The 15,809-nt window shown below is 45.7% G+C and overlaps 3 protein-coding genes and 1 pseudogene across 4 annotated transcripts; all 4 read left to right on the forward strand.

The window, feature by feature from the left end:
* Positions 1-979: 979 nt before the first annotated feature.
* LOC120697215 lies at positions 980-4,139 on the forward strand (annotated as a pseudogene).
* A 1,205-nt stretch (positions 4,140-5,344) lies between these two features.
* Positions 5,345-7,448, forward strand: LOC120697221 (outer envelope pore protein 16, chloroplastic-like). 2 transcript variants are annotated; one of them, XM_039980378.1, is made up of 4 exons: positions 5,345-5,802; positions 5,942-5,993; positions 6,874-6,905; positions 7,350-7,448. In XM_039980378.1, exons 1-4 carry the CDS (start codon positions 5,689-5,691, stop codon positions 7,413-7,415), a joined length of 264 nt encoding a protein of 87 aa, XP_039836312.1. In that variant the 5' UTR covers positions 5,345-5,688; the 3' UTR covers positions 7,416-7,448. The 2 variants fall into 2 exon arrangements, with proteins under 2 accessions (XP_039836312.1, XP_039836313.1); XM_039980379.1 differs by lacking the exon at positions 7,350-7,448 and adding an exon at positions 7,005-7,281 and having other exon boundaries at positions 5,351-5,802.
* A 4,342-nt stretch (positions 7,449-11,790) lies between these two features.
* Positions 11,791-13,424, forward strand: LOC120700544 (receptor-like protein EIX1). Its single transcript, XM_039984798.1, has one exon. The coding sequence runs from the start codon at positions 11,871-11,873 to the stop codon at positions 13,422-13,424; it is 1,554 nt and encodes a 517-aa protein (XP_039840732.1). The 5' UTR covers positions 11,791-11,870.
* Positions 13,425-13,644: 220 nt separating this feature from the next.
* On the forward strand, positions 13,645-15,112 carry LOC120697218 (receptor-like protein EIX2). The gene has a single exon (XM_039980372.1). It carries the CDS (start codon positions 13,911-13,913, stop codon positions 14,817-14,819), a length of 909 nt encoding a protein of 302 aa, XP_039836306.1. The 5' UTR covers positions 13,645-13,910; the 3' UTR covers positions 14,820-15,112.
* Positions 15,113-15,809: the final 697 nt, after the last annotated feature.

A 15,809-nucleotide genomic window follows, 5' to 3' on the forward strand; every position in this document is an offset into this window, starting at 1 on the left:
GAACAGTAAAAAAGATGACAATGAAAGTAGGTGTCGAACTCTCCAATAATGATTAGAAAATTCAACCATTTACACTGTGGAGAGGGGGGCTATTTATAACCTTAGCCCTCGGCTAAGTTTTCCTAAATTGTCCCATCCCAACTCATTTACAACTCACTCTTAGCCGGCTCCGGGATAAAATTACAAGATGAGATGTTTACAAATCCGACCTTCTCACGTATTCGAGAGGTGTACAAATCCGACCTTCTCACATATTCACGCTTCACTCACATGTCTACAACCGACGAAGGTTACAACAACCTTCGGGGACCTCCGAGAGTCAGAGCCATGAAGGTTCCATCAACGAGCAATCAGCCGCCACCTTCGTTCCCGAGGTTGATCACCTGACTCGAAGGTCCTGGTCTTCGGACTTGTGCTTCTGTGCAACCCTTCGTCACCTTCGGCCGGACGGAAGCCATATCCTTCGTACCGAAGGTTTTGGTGTTTGCGCTTGCGCTTCTGGGGAGTCATCTGTTACCTTCGGCCTACAGAAGGTGACATCCTTCGCACCGAAGGTCATGGTTTTTGAGCTTACGCTTCTTAGTGTTCATCCGATACCTTCGGCTCTGCAAACAGGTTAGGGAGCATTTCCGAGGGTGGGGGCTTGACCCGAAGGTACAATCCCCAACATCTGAGATAGCCACCAGGGATTGTATAGTAATCCTGCTGTTGATCAATAAAGCTCCTGTTATTACCTCTAAAAAAACGTGATCGATCGATCGCTACACTTGGATGAATATACTCGGAGAAGATTAAGGTGATAGTGACGTATTGGCGTACCACTACAACTATTAAAAGCCAAAGAAATGTCCAATTGAATAATGCACTCCCATATCATACATTTCTTTCGCAACGTCACAATCCGTTTCTCTTTTTAGTTTTTTCAAAGACCCGGACAGGTTCCGGTTTATAAGTAGAAATTAAACGCAACAAAGTGCGGAGTGCAATAAGCTGGCCACTGCTCCCTTGGACGGCACACGGCAGATTCAGCACAATGGCCGCAGCGCCATAGCCCTCATTCCATGGAGCTGCAGACATGTGCCTCCTACTCTTCCTACTTGCAACAACCATCGCCGCTTCGTGCGTCGTCTCCGGTGCGGAGTCGTCGTCGATCAACGGCAGCTGCATCGCGGCCGAGAGGGACGCGCTGCTCTCCTTCAAGGCCGGCGTCACGAGCGACCCCAGCGGACTCCTGAAATCGTGGCGAGGTGAAGACTGCTGCAAGTGGTACGGTGTGAGCTGCAGCTCCAGGACAGGTCACGTCGTGAAGCTCGACCTCCGCAACGATTTCATCGAGGAGGACTTCGACGCTGGGCTGCGTGGGGATAAGTTCATCGCTTCTTGCCCTACGCCATCTCAAGCATCTAGATCTAAGTGGAAATTATGCTCTCGGAGGCAATATGGCTATACCGGAATTCATCAGTTCTCTCAAGAGCTTGACATATCTCGACCTCTCGAACATGAATTTCGTTGGTCGAGTACCTCCTCAACTAGGCAACCTCACCAAACTGGCACACCTCGACATTCACACGGATTTCTTTTATGCATTTTTATCAGATGTTTCATGGTTAGCAAGTCTTCACTCTCTGCAGCATCTCGACATGAGCAGTGTCACCCTTAGTGCAGCAGTTGGCTGGGTTTATGCAGTGAACAAGCTTCAGAATTTGAGAGCACTATATCTTAGCAATTGTGGACTTAATAGTTCCATCCCAAAACTTCCACACCATAACCTTACGGTTCTGGAGGTACTTGACCTCTCCGATAACCCTTTTAATAGCCCTGCTGCACCCAATTGGTACTGGGATGTAACTAGCCTCAAGTTTCTAGACATAGATGAGTGTGAATTGTCAGGGCCCTTTCCAGATGAGTTGGGAAACCTGACCGTGTTAGAGGGCCTTGATATGGGATGGAATAAAATCGAGGGGATGATACCAGCAACACTGAAGAACTTGAGGGCCTTGACCATGTTAGATCTAAGTGGAAATGTTCTCGGAGGCAATATGCCTATACCGGAATTCATCGGTTCTCTGAAGAGCTTGACTTATCTCGACCTCTCGAACATGAATTTCGTTGGTCGAGTACCTCCTCAGCTAGGCAACCTCACCAAACTGGCATACCTCGACATTCACACGGATTTCTTTTATGCATTTTTATCGGATGTTTCATGGTTAGCAAGTCTTCACTCTCTGCAGCATCTCGACATGAGCGGTGTGACCCTTAGTTCAGCAGTTGGCTGGGTTCATGCAGTGAACAAGCTTCCAAATTTGACAGCACTATATCTCAACAATTGTGGACTTAATAGTTCCACCCCGAAACTTCCACACCATAATCTTACAGTTCTGGAGGTACTTGACCTCTCCCATAACCCTTTTAACAGACCCGCTGCACCAAATTGGTACTGGGATGTAACTAGCCTCAAGGTTCTAGACATAGAGAAGTGTGAATTGTCAGGGCCCTTTCCGGATGAGTTGGGAAATCTGACCATGTTAGAGACCCTTGATATGGGATGGAATAGCATCGAGGGGATGATACCAGCAACATTGAAAAACCTGTGCAGGTTACAGGTGGTATACCTCGCCGAAAACAACATTGGTGGTGATGTAACAGATCTAATAGAGAGGTTACCGAACTGTTCTTGGAATAGCTTGCAAGAGTTAATTTTGTTTGGGACCAATATTACTGGCACGACTTTAAAATCGTTACTCAACCTCACTGCCTTAAGCACACTTTTCCTTCATCGAAACCACTTGAGTGGTTCTGTGCCTGTGGAGATAGGAACACTAAAAAATTTGGCTGAACTGCATATTGGCAATAACAACTTTAGTGGTGTGATATCAGAAACTCACTTCTCTAGTTTGACGAATTTGAAGTCCATTGACTTTTCTCAAACTTATCTTGAAGTTAAGGTGGACTCGGATTGGGAACCTCCATTCAACTTGGACAGTGCATTTCTTTCATCTTGTCATTTGGGTCCCCAGATTCCTAATTGGCTTCAATGGCAAAAGAGCATCTCATACCTTGTGATGTCGGATGCAGGTCTCATTGGTAAGATCCCAGATTGGTTTTGGACTACATTTTCAAATGCCTGGCTTCTGGACCTCTCTTATAACCAAATTAGCGGTGAGTTACCACTTAGTTTGGAGTTCATGTCAGTAGAAGAGCTTTTTCTCCAGTCAAATCATTTAATTGGTTCAATACCACAGTTACCAAGAAGCATTAAGTTATTAGACATCTCCGAAAATTCTTTAAGTGGACATCTGCCATCAAATTTTGGAGCTCCATATTTACATGTTGTGGTTCTCTTTTCCAATCGTATAACCGGGATCATTCCATACTCAATTTGTCAATCACCTCACCTACGGATTTTAGATCTTTCAAACAACCTGCTAACAGGGGGACTACCTGGTTGTGGCAAAGAAGAGCTGAAACAAAATAACCCATCAAGCAGCAACTCGTCAAGGATCAACTCCGCAAATTCTTATAGTTTGGGAATTCGTGCTCTCCTTCTAAGAAACAACAGCCTTTCAGGTGGATTTCCTTTACTCTTGAAACAGTTCCAGAATCTTGTATTCCTCGATCTATCTCAAAACAGGTTCAGCGGGAAGTTACCTACATGGATAAGTGAGAGCATGCAAAGATTGTTAATGTTACGGTTAAGATCTAACAACTTTTCTGGTCATATTCCGATCGAAATAACATGCATTTTTTCTCTTCGTATCCTTGATCTAGCAAATAACTCTTTTTCTGGGGTTATGCCACGATCTCTTGAGAACTTGAAAGCTCTAACTACCACTGTTGTGGCATTAGATACAATAGATAATCCTTTCCGAGAACTTTATGAGTATACATCCACTGCATCTGGTCAGTCTAATAATGATAGCTTATCATTGGTAATTAAAGGGCAAGTTCTTGAGTACGGAAATAATGCCATATATTTGAAGAGCATTGATCTATCTTGCAACAGGTTAGCCGGACAAATCCCGGAAGAATTAGGTTCACTTCTTGGGCTCATAAATCTGAATTTGTCATCGAACTTCTTGAGTGGAAATATCCCGTATAAGATTGGCAATCTGCAATTATTGGAGTCTCTTGACTTGTCCAACAACCTACTTTTTGGTGAAATTCCTCAGGGATTATCAGATTTGACTTCACTGAGCTGTCTGAATTTATCCTATAATAACCTATCAGGCAGAATACCGTCAGGACACCAACTTGACACTCTCAAGACAGACGATCCTACTTCAATGTACATTGGCAATCCTGGTCTTTGTGGGCATCCACTTCCAAAGGCTTGTTCTGGAGATAATCCAGCACAAGAAGATCCTGCCAGGTGGCATGAAGATGACAGCACTCAAATGGATTTTCATCTTGGTTTAACCGTGGGATTCTTGACGGGACTTTGGATAATATTTTGTGGCCTTTTCTTCAAGAAGACTTGGAGATACGCCTATTTCAGCCTATTCGACAAATTATACGATAAGGTGCACGTCTTCTTTGTAGTCACCTGGAAACAATGGTTCAGAAAACTGGGTACAAACTGATCAAGCAATACAAAGGCACATCTATGGCATGCCGATTGGACCGGTATCTTTGATTGTGGAGCTTTGGGTTTTCTATAATGGATCGTTCACATCACCACGGCTATGTTAGAAGCTCTCAAGTTATAAAACTATAATAAATGTGTGGTATATTGTTGCACTGTAAGTCTTTAATGTAAGAGGTCAGTAATTAATTGTAAAACAGCCTCCACAATTTGCTGTGTGATTTGCTTGTAATTTGGAATTTCCATAATTTGTTGAAACTAATGCACTCTGTTATCCGATATCCATTTGGCAATTCCATTTCACCTCTAACTTTGAGGTTCCGAACATGGTGCCGCCGTTGTCAACACGATAGCACATATGGATTCTTTCATGATTTTCTTAATAAACTTCTAAACACTTTCTTTTTCGTGGACGATTCAACCAAGAGGAGGGTCCATTTGCAGTTTTTTGTTTTCGAATTCACTCGCACCACCATGTGCGTTCTTGGTTGAGCTTACATCTCGTGTAATTTTCAGTAAAAAGGAAAAAAAAAGTTTCTGATACAGAGGAACCTGTTTTTCGAGGGTACTAGACTACTAGCTGTAGAGCAGTTGGCCTCGCTCCCGAGCTCGAGACAGATGACACATGGCGCTACACGAGAGCCAACACTCAGTAGCCAGTAGCTTGCACGCAGTGGGCACATTCTGGACCGTCCATTCTTGCACGGACCACACGGGGCGAGGAAGAAGGGGACGGCTCGTCGCCTTGTCCGCAAGCCCTGATCGATCAGGCATAGGGACAGTGGCTGACACGCGAGCCAGCCCAGCCGCACCGCGCCATGGAAAAGGGCAGAAGAGGGCCAATCCATGCCATGGTGGCGCGCGCGCCTCACGCGAGTAGATGAGCTGTGGCCGCCTGTTGTTGGAGCAGCAGCAGCAAACAAGGGGGAAAGCCCTCTGTCCGTGGGGATTGCCATCGGTTTCGTGGCTTGGCAGCCACCGCCACCGCCCTCTCTCTTTCCCATTCTTTATCTTCTCCGAGGCGAGGGAGTCTAGTGCCCATCTCACATTGTCACACAGCTGGGCTGCCAGGGAAGGAAGAGAAGTGAAGAGAGAAGGCAGGCAGGATGCCCCACAGCCGCTTCTCGGGGTCGCTCCGCTCGCCCAAGATCGACGTCGTCATCGACATGGGGAACCCCTTCCTCAACCGCACCGTCGACGGCTTCCTCAAGATCGGCGCGGTCCGTCGTTCCCCTTCTCCACTTCCTCCTCTCTTTTCCTTCCTGCACATCACGAATTCGCAGTGTGCCTGGGTGCCTCATATCTATCCGTATATTCTAATCTAATCGATCCCTGATCTTGTGTTCGATCCTTGATCAGGTCGGCGCTTGCAAGGTGGCCGCCGAGGAGACCTTCGAGTGCCTCCACAGAGGTTCTCTTCTGTCTCTGCTTCCTTCCCCCTTTTCCCTTTTCATTCATTGCCCTTCTTCCAGTTCAGTCCTTCTGTATTCTCCTTGCTTTGTTTACTTTACTTTTACCTTTCATTTTTTACAAAGGAAACGCATTATGTTTGAATAAAACTGGTAGTCAGTCCAGGACCCTTCACCCTTGTTAGAAGGAAAAGTTTTGATTTTTGGTGGCACACACGTCAGATTGATGCTCCTGAAACATTTGGTCATTATAACCAGACTTAATGGAAAACGGACTGCACACTCTTGCCTCTGCAATTAACTGCAGAGACTGAAACGGTGGAGCAGATACAACTCCATACTGTAATTTGTATGGCCAGCATTTGGCATTCAGTATTATACTGAATTTTCTGCACATTTGTGCAGCCTGCATTTGGCATTCAGCCTTATCCTGAATTTCTGCACATTTGTGCAGCTAGCATTTGGCATTCAGTCTTCACTCTTGATGGTTGTTCCTGAAGGTGCCATTAGTTCTGTACATAGGGCCTGAGCCAGTGCGAAGTGGTGTTACTACAACGGATCTTAATTAATGCACTCATTCTAGCTATAGGCCACCTTGTACACTTATCTTATTTCTTGTTGTCTCTTCCTTATATTGCCATTTGTTACTTGCTTGAGTACTTGCTAACTCTCCTCCTTTTAATTAAATACTTGGTTGCAGGCTTTAAGTTTGTCCTATGATATTTCAGATTAATTCTAGTATGTATTCTTGTTGTGGCTGAAAAGATTATGGGACGCTTGCACTCTTTGTTGCTATATTTCACAGCCAAACAGGAGAAGTTGGTACAGTGTACCCTTCTATGTGCACACATAATAACAGAATTTTCTTTTCTTTCTTTGCAGGGGATGTTTCAAAGCACAAGCTTGAACATGCGGTAAGTATTTTTGTGGCGTTCATTTCCCTATTTTTGAACTATTCTAGCTTCATGCCCTTTTTGACACTTGAAGAACATACTGTGGTCCAATGTTCCTAGGCCCTGCTGGTTAGAGGATTCTACACTTCAACTTCCTAAATGTTTTTAATAAGGATGCTCTTACATTATCACCCATGGATAATGATTTACTTGATATTCCAAAAGCACATGTAATTTTGCTTTTTTTTAAAAAAAATCATGTAATGAGTACTGCAGATCTCTAGCTATAGTCTCAATTCAGTACATTGTCATTTGCGGCTCCTCAGGATAGAAATGTAGAATCAAATCCATATGTCTCTTTTGCTTATTGCTACATGCTTGTGGTTCTGTTGGTTTATTTCTTCATAGAGTAATTTCCTGTTTGCATTACACTAATATGCTTTTCTCTTATGAATATCTATGCAGCTAAAGAACATGTTTATTACTCCCTCCGTCTCAAATACAGTATATCATTTGGAAAGAATAGCATGATATATTATGAGGAATGCCATCTTTTATCCAATATCCATTTGGGTTGTTGTTCACCAGTAAAATGCACTGGGGGTCCTTAAACTAGTTGACCTATTCTGTTTAGGTCTATGAACTTCGAAAGTTCATTTTTAGGTCTACGATCTATTCAAGTGTGTCACTTGAGGTCCAAAACGCCTCTGACCGTCTACGTGAACCCACCACGTCGGATCCAACGTGAACTATATATTTGCACATGCACCCTCCCGAGCCGAGCCCTCCTCAATTCTCCCCCGTCCTTTCGCCTCCTCCTCTGCTCCCGCACCACCGGGCCGCAGCAGCCCCGCTGCTCGGCTCCTGCCTGGCCGCCGCGCGTGCCTCGCCGGCTCACACGCGCGCAGCCCTGCTGCGCCGCTCGCCGCTGCGCCAGCGTCCTGCCGAGCGCGAACCACCTCCGGTGGACCCCCGCCACCCTCCCTCCTCTCCTCTCTCCCTATGCGGCGCGCGGGAGGCGGAGCAAGGCCTAGGGCCCAACGGTGCGCGCGGGCGACGCGGGCCAGGAGGCGCGCGAGGGGGAGGCCCAGGAGTGGCGCGCGGGGCGCCACGCGGAGGAGTGGGAGCGGCACGCGTCGGCGCTCCCCTGCAGCAGGGTAGTGGCGCGCAAGGAGCAGGGGAGGCGCGCGCAAAACCAGGTGACGGCCAGACGGACCGGCGCGGGACCGGCGGCAAGCGGGAGGCGGAGCGGCCGGTGTGGGCTCACGAGTGAAAGCATCTAGGCCCTCAAGGTATGTTTCGGTGATTAATGACAACCATTATTGTGACTAATGAGTTTGTGCGGCTTAATGAAATCTTATCGCTCATTGGATCATATGTTAAAGAGGCCCCTCAATTTCATTATTCAAAAAGGCGATCTCGGTATTCAACTCAAGTATATAACAAGACTAAGGATCTTTCTAGTCCTAAGTGTCACAAGGTTGAGAAGAACACTTAGGTTAGTATAGGTTTTATAGTTTTGTAGGGGTCGCACTATTAACAGGGGTTAAGGCCAAGTAACTTGAGCATGGACATGGTCAATCAAAAATAGATGCACACATTGGTCACTCAGGTTATTGGAAGCTCAAACAAGTACTATTCAACTCATATCTCAAGAATATTTGGATTTCATTCAAGACTCAAATCAAAACAGACAAAATGAGGAAAAAGTCTTATCACCGGTTTAACCGACGCCTTCAAATTTCTATACGTCGGTTAAACGCTGTCACTGAAGCATGGACACTGAGTACACCGGTTAAACCGACGATATTTGAAATTAACGTCGGTACAGTTGTCCAGAACGTTGGTTTTCCAGGGGTTTTCAGGCTTACACTCACCGGTTAAACCGACGAAGGATTTGAGTTAGCGTCGGTGCAGTTGTCCAGAGAGTTGGTTTTTCAGTTGATCAGTGGACAACTACACTCACCGGTTAAACCGATGATGCGTCGGTTAGATTGTCAGGGCCGTAACGGCTAGTTTTTCAAAAGGGCAGTTTACATTCATCGGTTAAACCGACGATGACTTTTGGAGGGCCGTCGGATTAACCGGCGATTGCGTACTTTTCTGGCAGTTTTTCTCCAACGGCTCTATCCGCATGAGCTGCCTATATATACCCCTCCAATGAGTCATTTTGAAGTCTCTTGACACCAGACAACACTCATACACTCATTCTATTGTTGAGAGCCACCTTGAGCTTCACAGTCCACTCATTTGATCATTCAATCATCCAAGAAGCAAGGCTAAGGCCTTAAGTAGGGAGAAGCTTGTGTGCATCCGTTCTTGGTGATCGGTTCTTGCTCAAGTGAAGGCCCTAGCTTGTTACTCTTGGTGATTGGCATCACCTAGGCGATCTTGGTGATCGGGGGTGATTCTCTCGGAGCTTGCCAAGGATTGTGGGAGCCCGGAGAAGAAGGATGTACGTGGCTTGAGCTCCACCACGCCGGGATGGTGAACTGAGACTCTTAGTGAGCACCCTCGTCTTGGTGACTTGGGAGATGACAAGACTCTTACTGAGTGTCACAACGTGGATTAGGGGTGTGTGCCAACACATCGATACCACGGGAAAAAATCCGGTCGTCTCTTGCCCACTCTTTACATTCAAGCACTTACTTTCATGCAATTTATTCATGTGTTTGACCCTAGAGATCATAACTTATCTCTACCTTGCTTAGCTTTATATCTTATTGTATCATTTATAGCTTGTGTAGGTTGCTTAGTTAGCTGGTTGGTGAATTGAGCCTTTCTAGTATTGCATAGGTTAAGGTTGCTTTGTTTTGTTTTGTTTTAGAAATTTGAAAAAGGCCCAATTCACCCCCCTAGGTCCATCGATCCTTACAACGAGCTTGCGGGGGCGCGCGCCGAGGCACACGCGGGCGCGCGGATCCTGGCAGTGGGCAAAGCAGGCGGCAGCGCGAGTCCTTCCCGGCGCACACGGGCTCTCCTCACCCGGCAGTGGTGCTTCCCCTGCCACGGCGCCTCCGCTCGCTTGCTCGGCCGCCTCTGCCCGTTCGCGCTTCCCCTCCTCCTTTTAAGTGCTCCACCAATCGCGGCCCCAAACCCTAGCCCCCAAATTTCCTTCTGTTCCTCCATTGCCGCCGCCACGAGCTCCTTCCCCGACGGCCGCCGCCGTCGATTCGTCCTCTCCGGTGAGCCACTCGTCGATTCCTCGCACCCACAGCTCCTCCTCCCTCCCCTCTACCCGTTTGAGCCCTCACCCTGCCCTTTGCCTCGTCGTGCAGAGTTCTCAGCGTCGAAGCTCCGCTTGCCACCACCATTACCTGCCCTGCGCCTGGCCGGTGAGGCTCGCCGCACCCCGCACGGCCCATGCGTGCGCCATCCCTGCCCTCGCTCGCCTCCTTTGGCGCCTCGCCGCTCGCCGCCGCTGGTCCGGCGTCGTCCGAGCCAGACCGTGCACGCCGCGTCCGGCCTCGCCACACGCTGACAGCGAGTCAAGGCCTGCAGGAACAAAGTGGAATGGGTAAATTTGGGGGAGGAGAGGGGGTGATTTGCATATATGTCCCGCTCCCGCAATAGGCCCACTCCATGTTGGATCCGACGTGGCGGTCCACGTAGGCGGTCAACACTGGTCGGAGGTGTTTTGGACCTCAAGTGACACACTTGAATAGATCGTGGACCTAAAAATGCACTTTCGAAGCACTTTCGAAGTTTATGGACCTGAACATAACAGGTCAACTAGTTTAAGGACCCCAGTAAATTTTACTCTTAATTTAAACCATCTCGTGCCGTCTCTGATGCGCACACAATTGACTTGATTGGGATATATATGTTGTATGACAGTTTGAGGAACTGGGGATGAATTGGATACTGTGACAAATCCTACCACTATCTTTTTATGCTTTCGAAATTGTGGTGCAATGTGTACTGTAGTGAACCTGACGATATCGAGCTCATAACATGACATGGGGTGGTGGCGTTACACGTACGAGCCAACACATCGCTTTCACACGGAGCGGGCTTCATTCTGGGCCATCCACGCTTGCACGGGAGACGGGGTCCATCGAGCATATCTACATGTCCAGTAGCTAGAGACACTGGCTGACACGCAGGCAGGGCCAGCCAGACGGCAAGAAAACGAGAGGAAGACCATTGCACTGCAGTCCATGGAGGGCACTCCATGGAACAGAGTGACGTTTTGGGTTATGCAGTCGGTCATGTTTGTTAAGTTTGGATTTTTTTCAAATAAAATATGGGTAGACCGTAGATTTCTCTCAGAAATACCTTCATATATATGAAAATGATAAGTTTGCTGTAGTTTATAGCAGATACATAAAAAATACTACCTCCATTCTTAAGTATATGACACCATTGATTTTTTTGCTCAAACTTTGACCAACTATTTTTGTTTAATCAATTAGTCATATGAAATAAAATGAGTATCACTAGATCTGTCATCAAAGTCACTTTAGGTTTAACTTATAGATTCATCTATTTACACAATTTTTTGTATAAAAACTGAATAGTCAAACGAAAGAAAAAAGTCAATGGTGTCATAATATATTCAAGAACGGAGCTGTACGTAGTAGTTGCTAGAGTTGTATTTAGATTTCAGAGGGCATATTAATATCCATAACGTCATATTGATTTGTCCCCGGAGGAATAAGTATTGACTTTAAACTTGTGGTAGACTGGAGTGACGTTCTTGCGAGGGCAAAGGTCTGAAGAATACACTGCACGCGATTTCCTCCTCGTAGTAGTGGTAACAGTCACACGTCCAACGTGATCGATCGCTACTCTTGGATGAATAATATTCAGACTAACCTAAGGTGGCAGCAGTGACGTATCGATCATACCACTGTAATGACTATTAAAAGCGAAAGAAATTAATGTCTGATTGAATAACGCCTCCCATACCATACATACATTTCTTTCGCAACACCACGATCCGTCTCTCATCCCAGCACCTGCAAACGGAACCAGAACAGCACAATGGCTGCAACGCCACCTTCCTCCTTCCATGGAGCTGCAGCTGCAGCCATGTGCCTCCTACTCTTCTTCCTCACGTCAACCGTCGCGGCTTCCTCGCCGCCTGTAGTCTCCGGTGCAAAGACGTCATCGTCGTCGTTCAACGGCAGCTGCATCGCGGCCGAGAGGGACGCGCTGCTCTCCTTCAAAGCCGGCGTCACGAGCGACACCAGCAGACTGCTGAAATCGTGGCGAGGTGAAGACTGCTGCAAGTGGTACGGCGTGAGCTGCAGCTCCAGGACAGGCCACGTCCTGAAGCTCGACCTCCACAACGGTTTCTTCCAAGAGGATTTGCTCGTCAATGACGACCGCCGAGTCGTTCATTGGCTGCGTGGGCAGATAAGTTCATCGCTTCTTGCCCTACGCCATCTCAAGCATCTAGATCTAAGTGGAAATATTCTCGGAGGCAATATGTCTATACCGGAATTCATCGGTTCTCTGAAGAGCTTGACTTATCTCGACCTCTCGAACGTGAATTTCGTTGGTCGAGTACCTCCTCAGCTAGGCAACCTCACCAAACTGACATACCTCGACATTCACAGGCATTTATTTTATGCACGTGCATTTTCATCGGATGTTTCATGGTTAGCAAGTCTTCACTCTCTGCAGCATCTCGACATGGGCGGTGTGAACCTTAGTGCAGCGGTTGGTTGGGTTCATGTGGTGAACAAGCTTCCAAATTTGAGAGCACTATATCTCAGCAATTGTAGACTTAGTAGTTCCATCCCGTCACTTCGACACCATAACCTTACGGTTCTCGAGGCACTTGACCTCTCCCGTAACCCTTTTAACAGTCCAGCCTCACCCAATTGGTACTGGGATGTAACTAGCCTCAAGGTTCTAGACATAGAGAAGTGTGAATTGTCAGGGCCCTTTCCGGATGAGTTGGGAAATCTGACCATGTTAGAGGCCCTTGATATGGGATGGAATAGCATCGAGGGGATGATACCAGCAACATTGAAAAACCTATGCAGGTTACAGGCGGTATACCTTGCCGAAAACAACATTGGTGGTGATGTAACAGATCTAATAGAGAGGTTACCGAACTGTTCTTGGAATAGCTTGCAAGAGTTAATTTTGTTTGGGACCAATATTACTGGCACGACTTTAAAATCGTTACTCAACCTCACTGCCTTAAGCACACTTTTCCTTCATCGAAACCACTTGAGTGGTTCTGTGCCTGTGGAGATAGGAACACTAAAAAATTTGGTTGGACTGCATATTGGCAATAACAGCTTTAGTGGTGTGATATCAGAAACTCACTTCTCTAGTTTGACGAATTTGAAGTCCATTGACTTTTCTCAAACTTATCTTCAAGTCAAGGTTGATTTGGATTGGAAACCTCCATTCGACTTGGACGCGGCATTTCTTTCATCTTGTCATTTGGGTCCCAGATTGAAATGTCGGATGCAAGTCTCGTTGGTAGGATCCCAGATTGGTTTTGGACTACATTTTCAAATGCCTGGTCTCTGGACCTCTCTTATAACCAAATTAGCGGTGAGTTACCACCTAGTTTAGACATCATGTCAGTAGAACAGCTTTTTCTCCAGTCAAATCATTTAATTGGTTCAATACCACAGTTACCAAGAAGCATTGAGTTATTAGATATCTCCAAAAATTCTTTAAGTGGACATCTTCCATCAAATTTTGGAGCTCCATATTTACATGTTGTGGTTCTCTTTTCCAATTGTATAACCGGGATCATTCCATACTCGATTTGCCAATCGCCTCACCTGCAGATTCTAGATCTTTCAAACAACCTGCTAACAGGGGGACTACCTGATTGTGGCAAAGAAGAGCTGAAACAAAGTAACCCATCCAGCAGCAACTCATCAAGGATCAACTCTGCAAATTCTTATAGTTTGGAAATTCGTACTCCTTCTAAGCAACAACAGCCTTTCAGGTGGATTTCCTTTACTCTTGAAACAGTGCCAGAATCTTGTATTCCTCGATCTAACTCAAAACAAGTTCAGTGGGAAGTTACCTACATGGATAAGTGAGGGCATGCAAAGATTGGTAATGTTACGGTTAAGATCTAACAACTTTTCTGGTGATATTCCGATCGAAATAACGTGGCTTTTTTCTCTTCGTATCCTTGATCTAGCAAATAACTCTTTTTCTGGGATTATGCCACGATCTCTTGACAGCTTGAAAGCTCTGACTACCACTGTTGTAGCATTAAATATAATATATAATCCTTTCTTAGAACTTTATGAGTATAGAACATCAGGATCTGGTCATTCTTATAATGATAGCTTATGGTTGGTAACTAAAGGGCAAATGCTTGGGTACAGAGAGAATGTCATATATTTTATGAGCATTGATATGTCTTGCAACAAGTTAGCCGGTCAAATCCCGAAAGAAATAGGTTCACTTCTTGGGCTGGTAAATCTAAATTTGTCGTCAAACATGTTGAGTGGAAACATCCCGTATAAGATTGGCAATCTGCAAGCATTGGAGTCTCTTGACTTGTCCAACAACCAACTTTCTGGTGAGATTCCTCAGGGATTGACATATTTGACTTCACTAAGCTATCTGAATTTATCCTACAATAACCTATCAGGCAGAATACCTTCAGGACATCAATTAGACACTCTCAAGACAGATGATCCTGCTTCAATGTACATTGGTAATTCTGGTCTTTGTGGGCACCCACTTCCAAAGGCATGTCCTAGAGATAATCCAACACAAGAACCCACCTGGTGGCATGAAGACAACAGCTCTCAATTGGATTTCCATCTTGGTTTAATCGTGGGATTCTTGGCGGGACTTTGGATAATATTTTGTGGCCTTTTGTTCAAGAAGACTTGGAGATACGCCTATTTCAGCCTATTCGACAAAGTATACGACAATGTGTACGTCTTCTGTGTAGTCACGTGGCTACAATGGTTCAGAAAACCAAGTACAAACTGAGCAAGCATTACAAAGGCACATCTATGGCTGCCGATTGGACTGGTACCTTTGACTGTGGAGCTTTGGGTTTTCTGTAATGGAGTCGTTCACATCACCACGGCAATGCGGCAATGTTAAAAGCTCTCGAGGTATAAAACTATAATAAATGAGTGGTATATTGTTGCACTGTACATCTTTAATGTCGAGGTCGTTAATTAATTGTAAAACAGCCTCAACAATTTGCTGTGTGATCTGCTTGTAATTTGAAATTCCACAATATATTGAAACTAATGCACTATGTTATCCAATATCCATTTGGCGATTCCATTTTCACCTCTTACTTTGAGGTTCTGAACATGCTGCCGCCGTTGTCAACGATATCACATATGAATTCTTTCACGATTTTCTTAATAAACTTCTAAACACTTTCTTTTTCGTGGACGATTCTACCCAGAGGAGGAGGGTGCATTTGCAGTTTTTTGTTTTCGAACTCACTCATACCACCATGTGCGTTCTTGGTTGAGCTTACTTCTCGTGTAATTTTCAGTAAAAAGGAAAATAAAAGTTTCTGAGACAGAGGACTCTATTTTTAATACCTTTGTCCCAAAATAAATATAATTCTAAGACCGAATATGCAAACCAATATTATGTGTAAAATTACAAAAATGCTCCTTGTCTTATGTGATGGGTAGATGAAGTGTTAGTTGTCCTTTGTGAGAATCTTCAAAAAATTATTTTATCTTTTGTGATAGGTGGATCAAAATTTGTATTTTTTAGAATAAATTTTGAACTCTAGAATTGTATTTATGTTGGGTTGGAGGGAGACTGGGAGTACGTGCTTACCAAGCATGCAGTGGCGAGGGTACTAGCCGTAGAGCAGTTGGCCTCGCTCAGTCACGAGCTCGAGACAGATGACATGGCGCTACACGAGAGCCAACACACAGTAGCCAGTAGCTTGCACGCAGTGGGCACATTCTGGACCGTCCATTCTTGCACGGACCACACGGGGCG

The sequence above is a fragment of the Panicum virgatum genome, chromosome 3K, assembly GCF_016808335.1.
Source record: "Panicum virgatum strain AP13 chromosome 3K, P.virgatum_v5, whole genome shotgun sequence".
Taxonomy (NCBI): Eukaryota; Viridiplantae; Streptophyta; class Magnoliopsida; order Poales; family Poaceae; genus Panicum; species Panicum virgatum.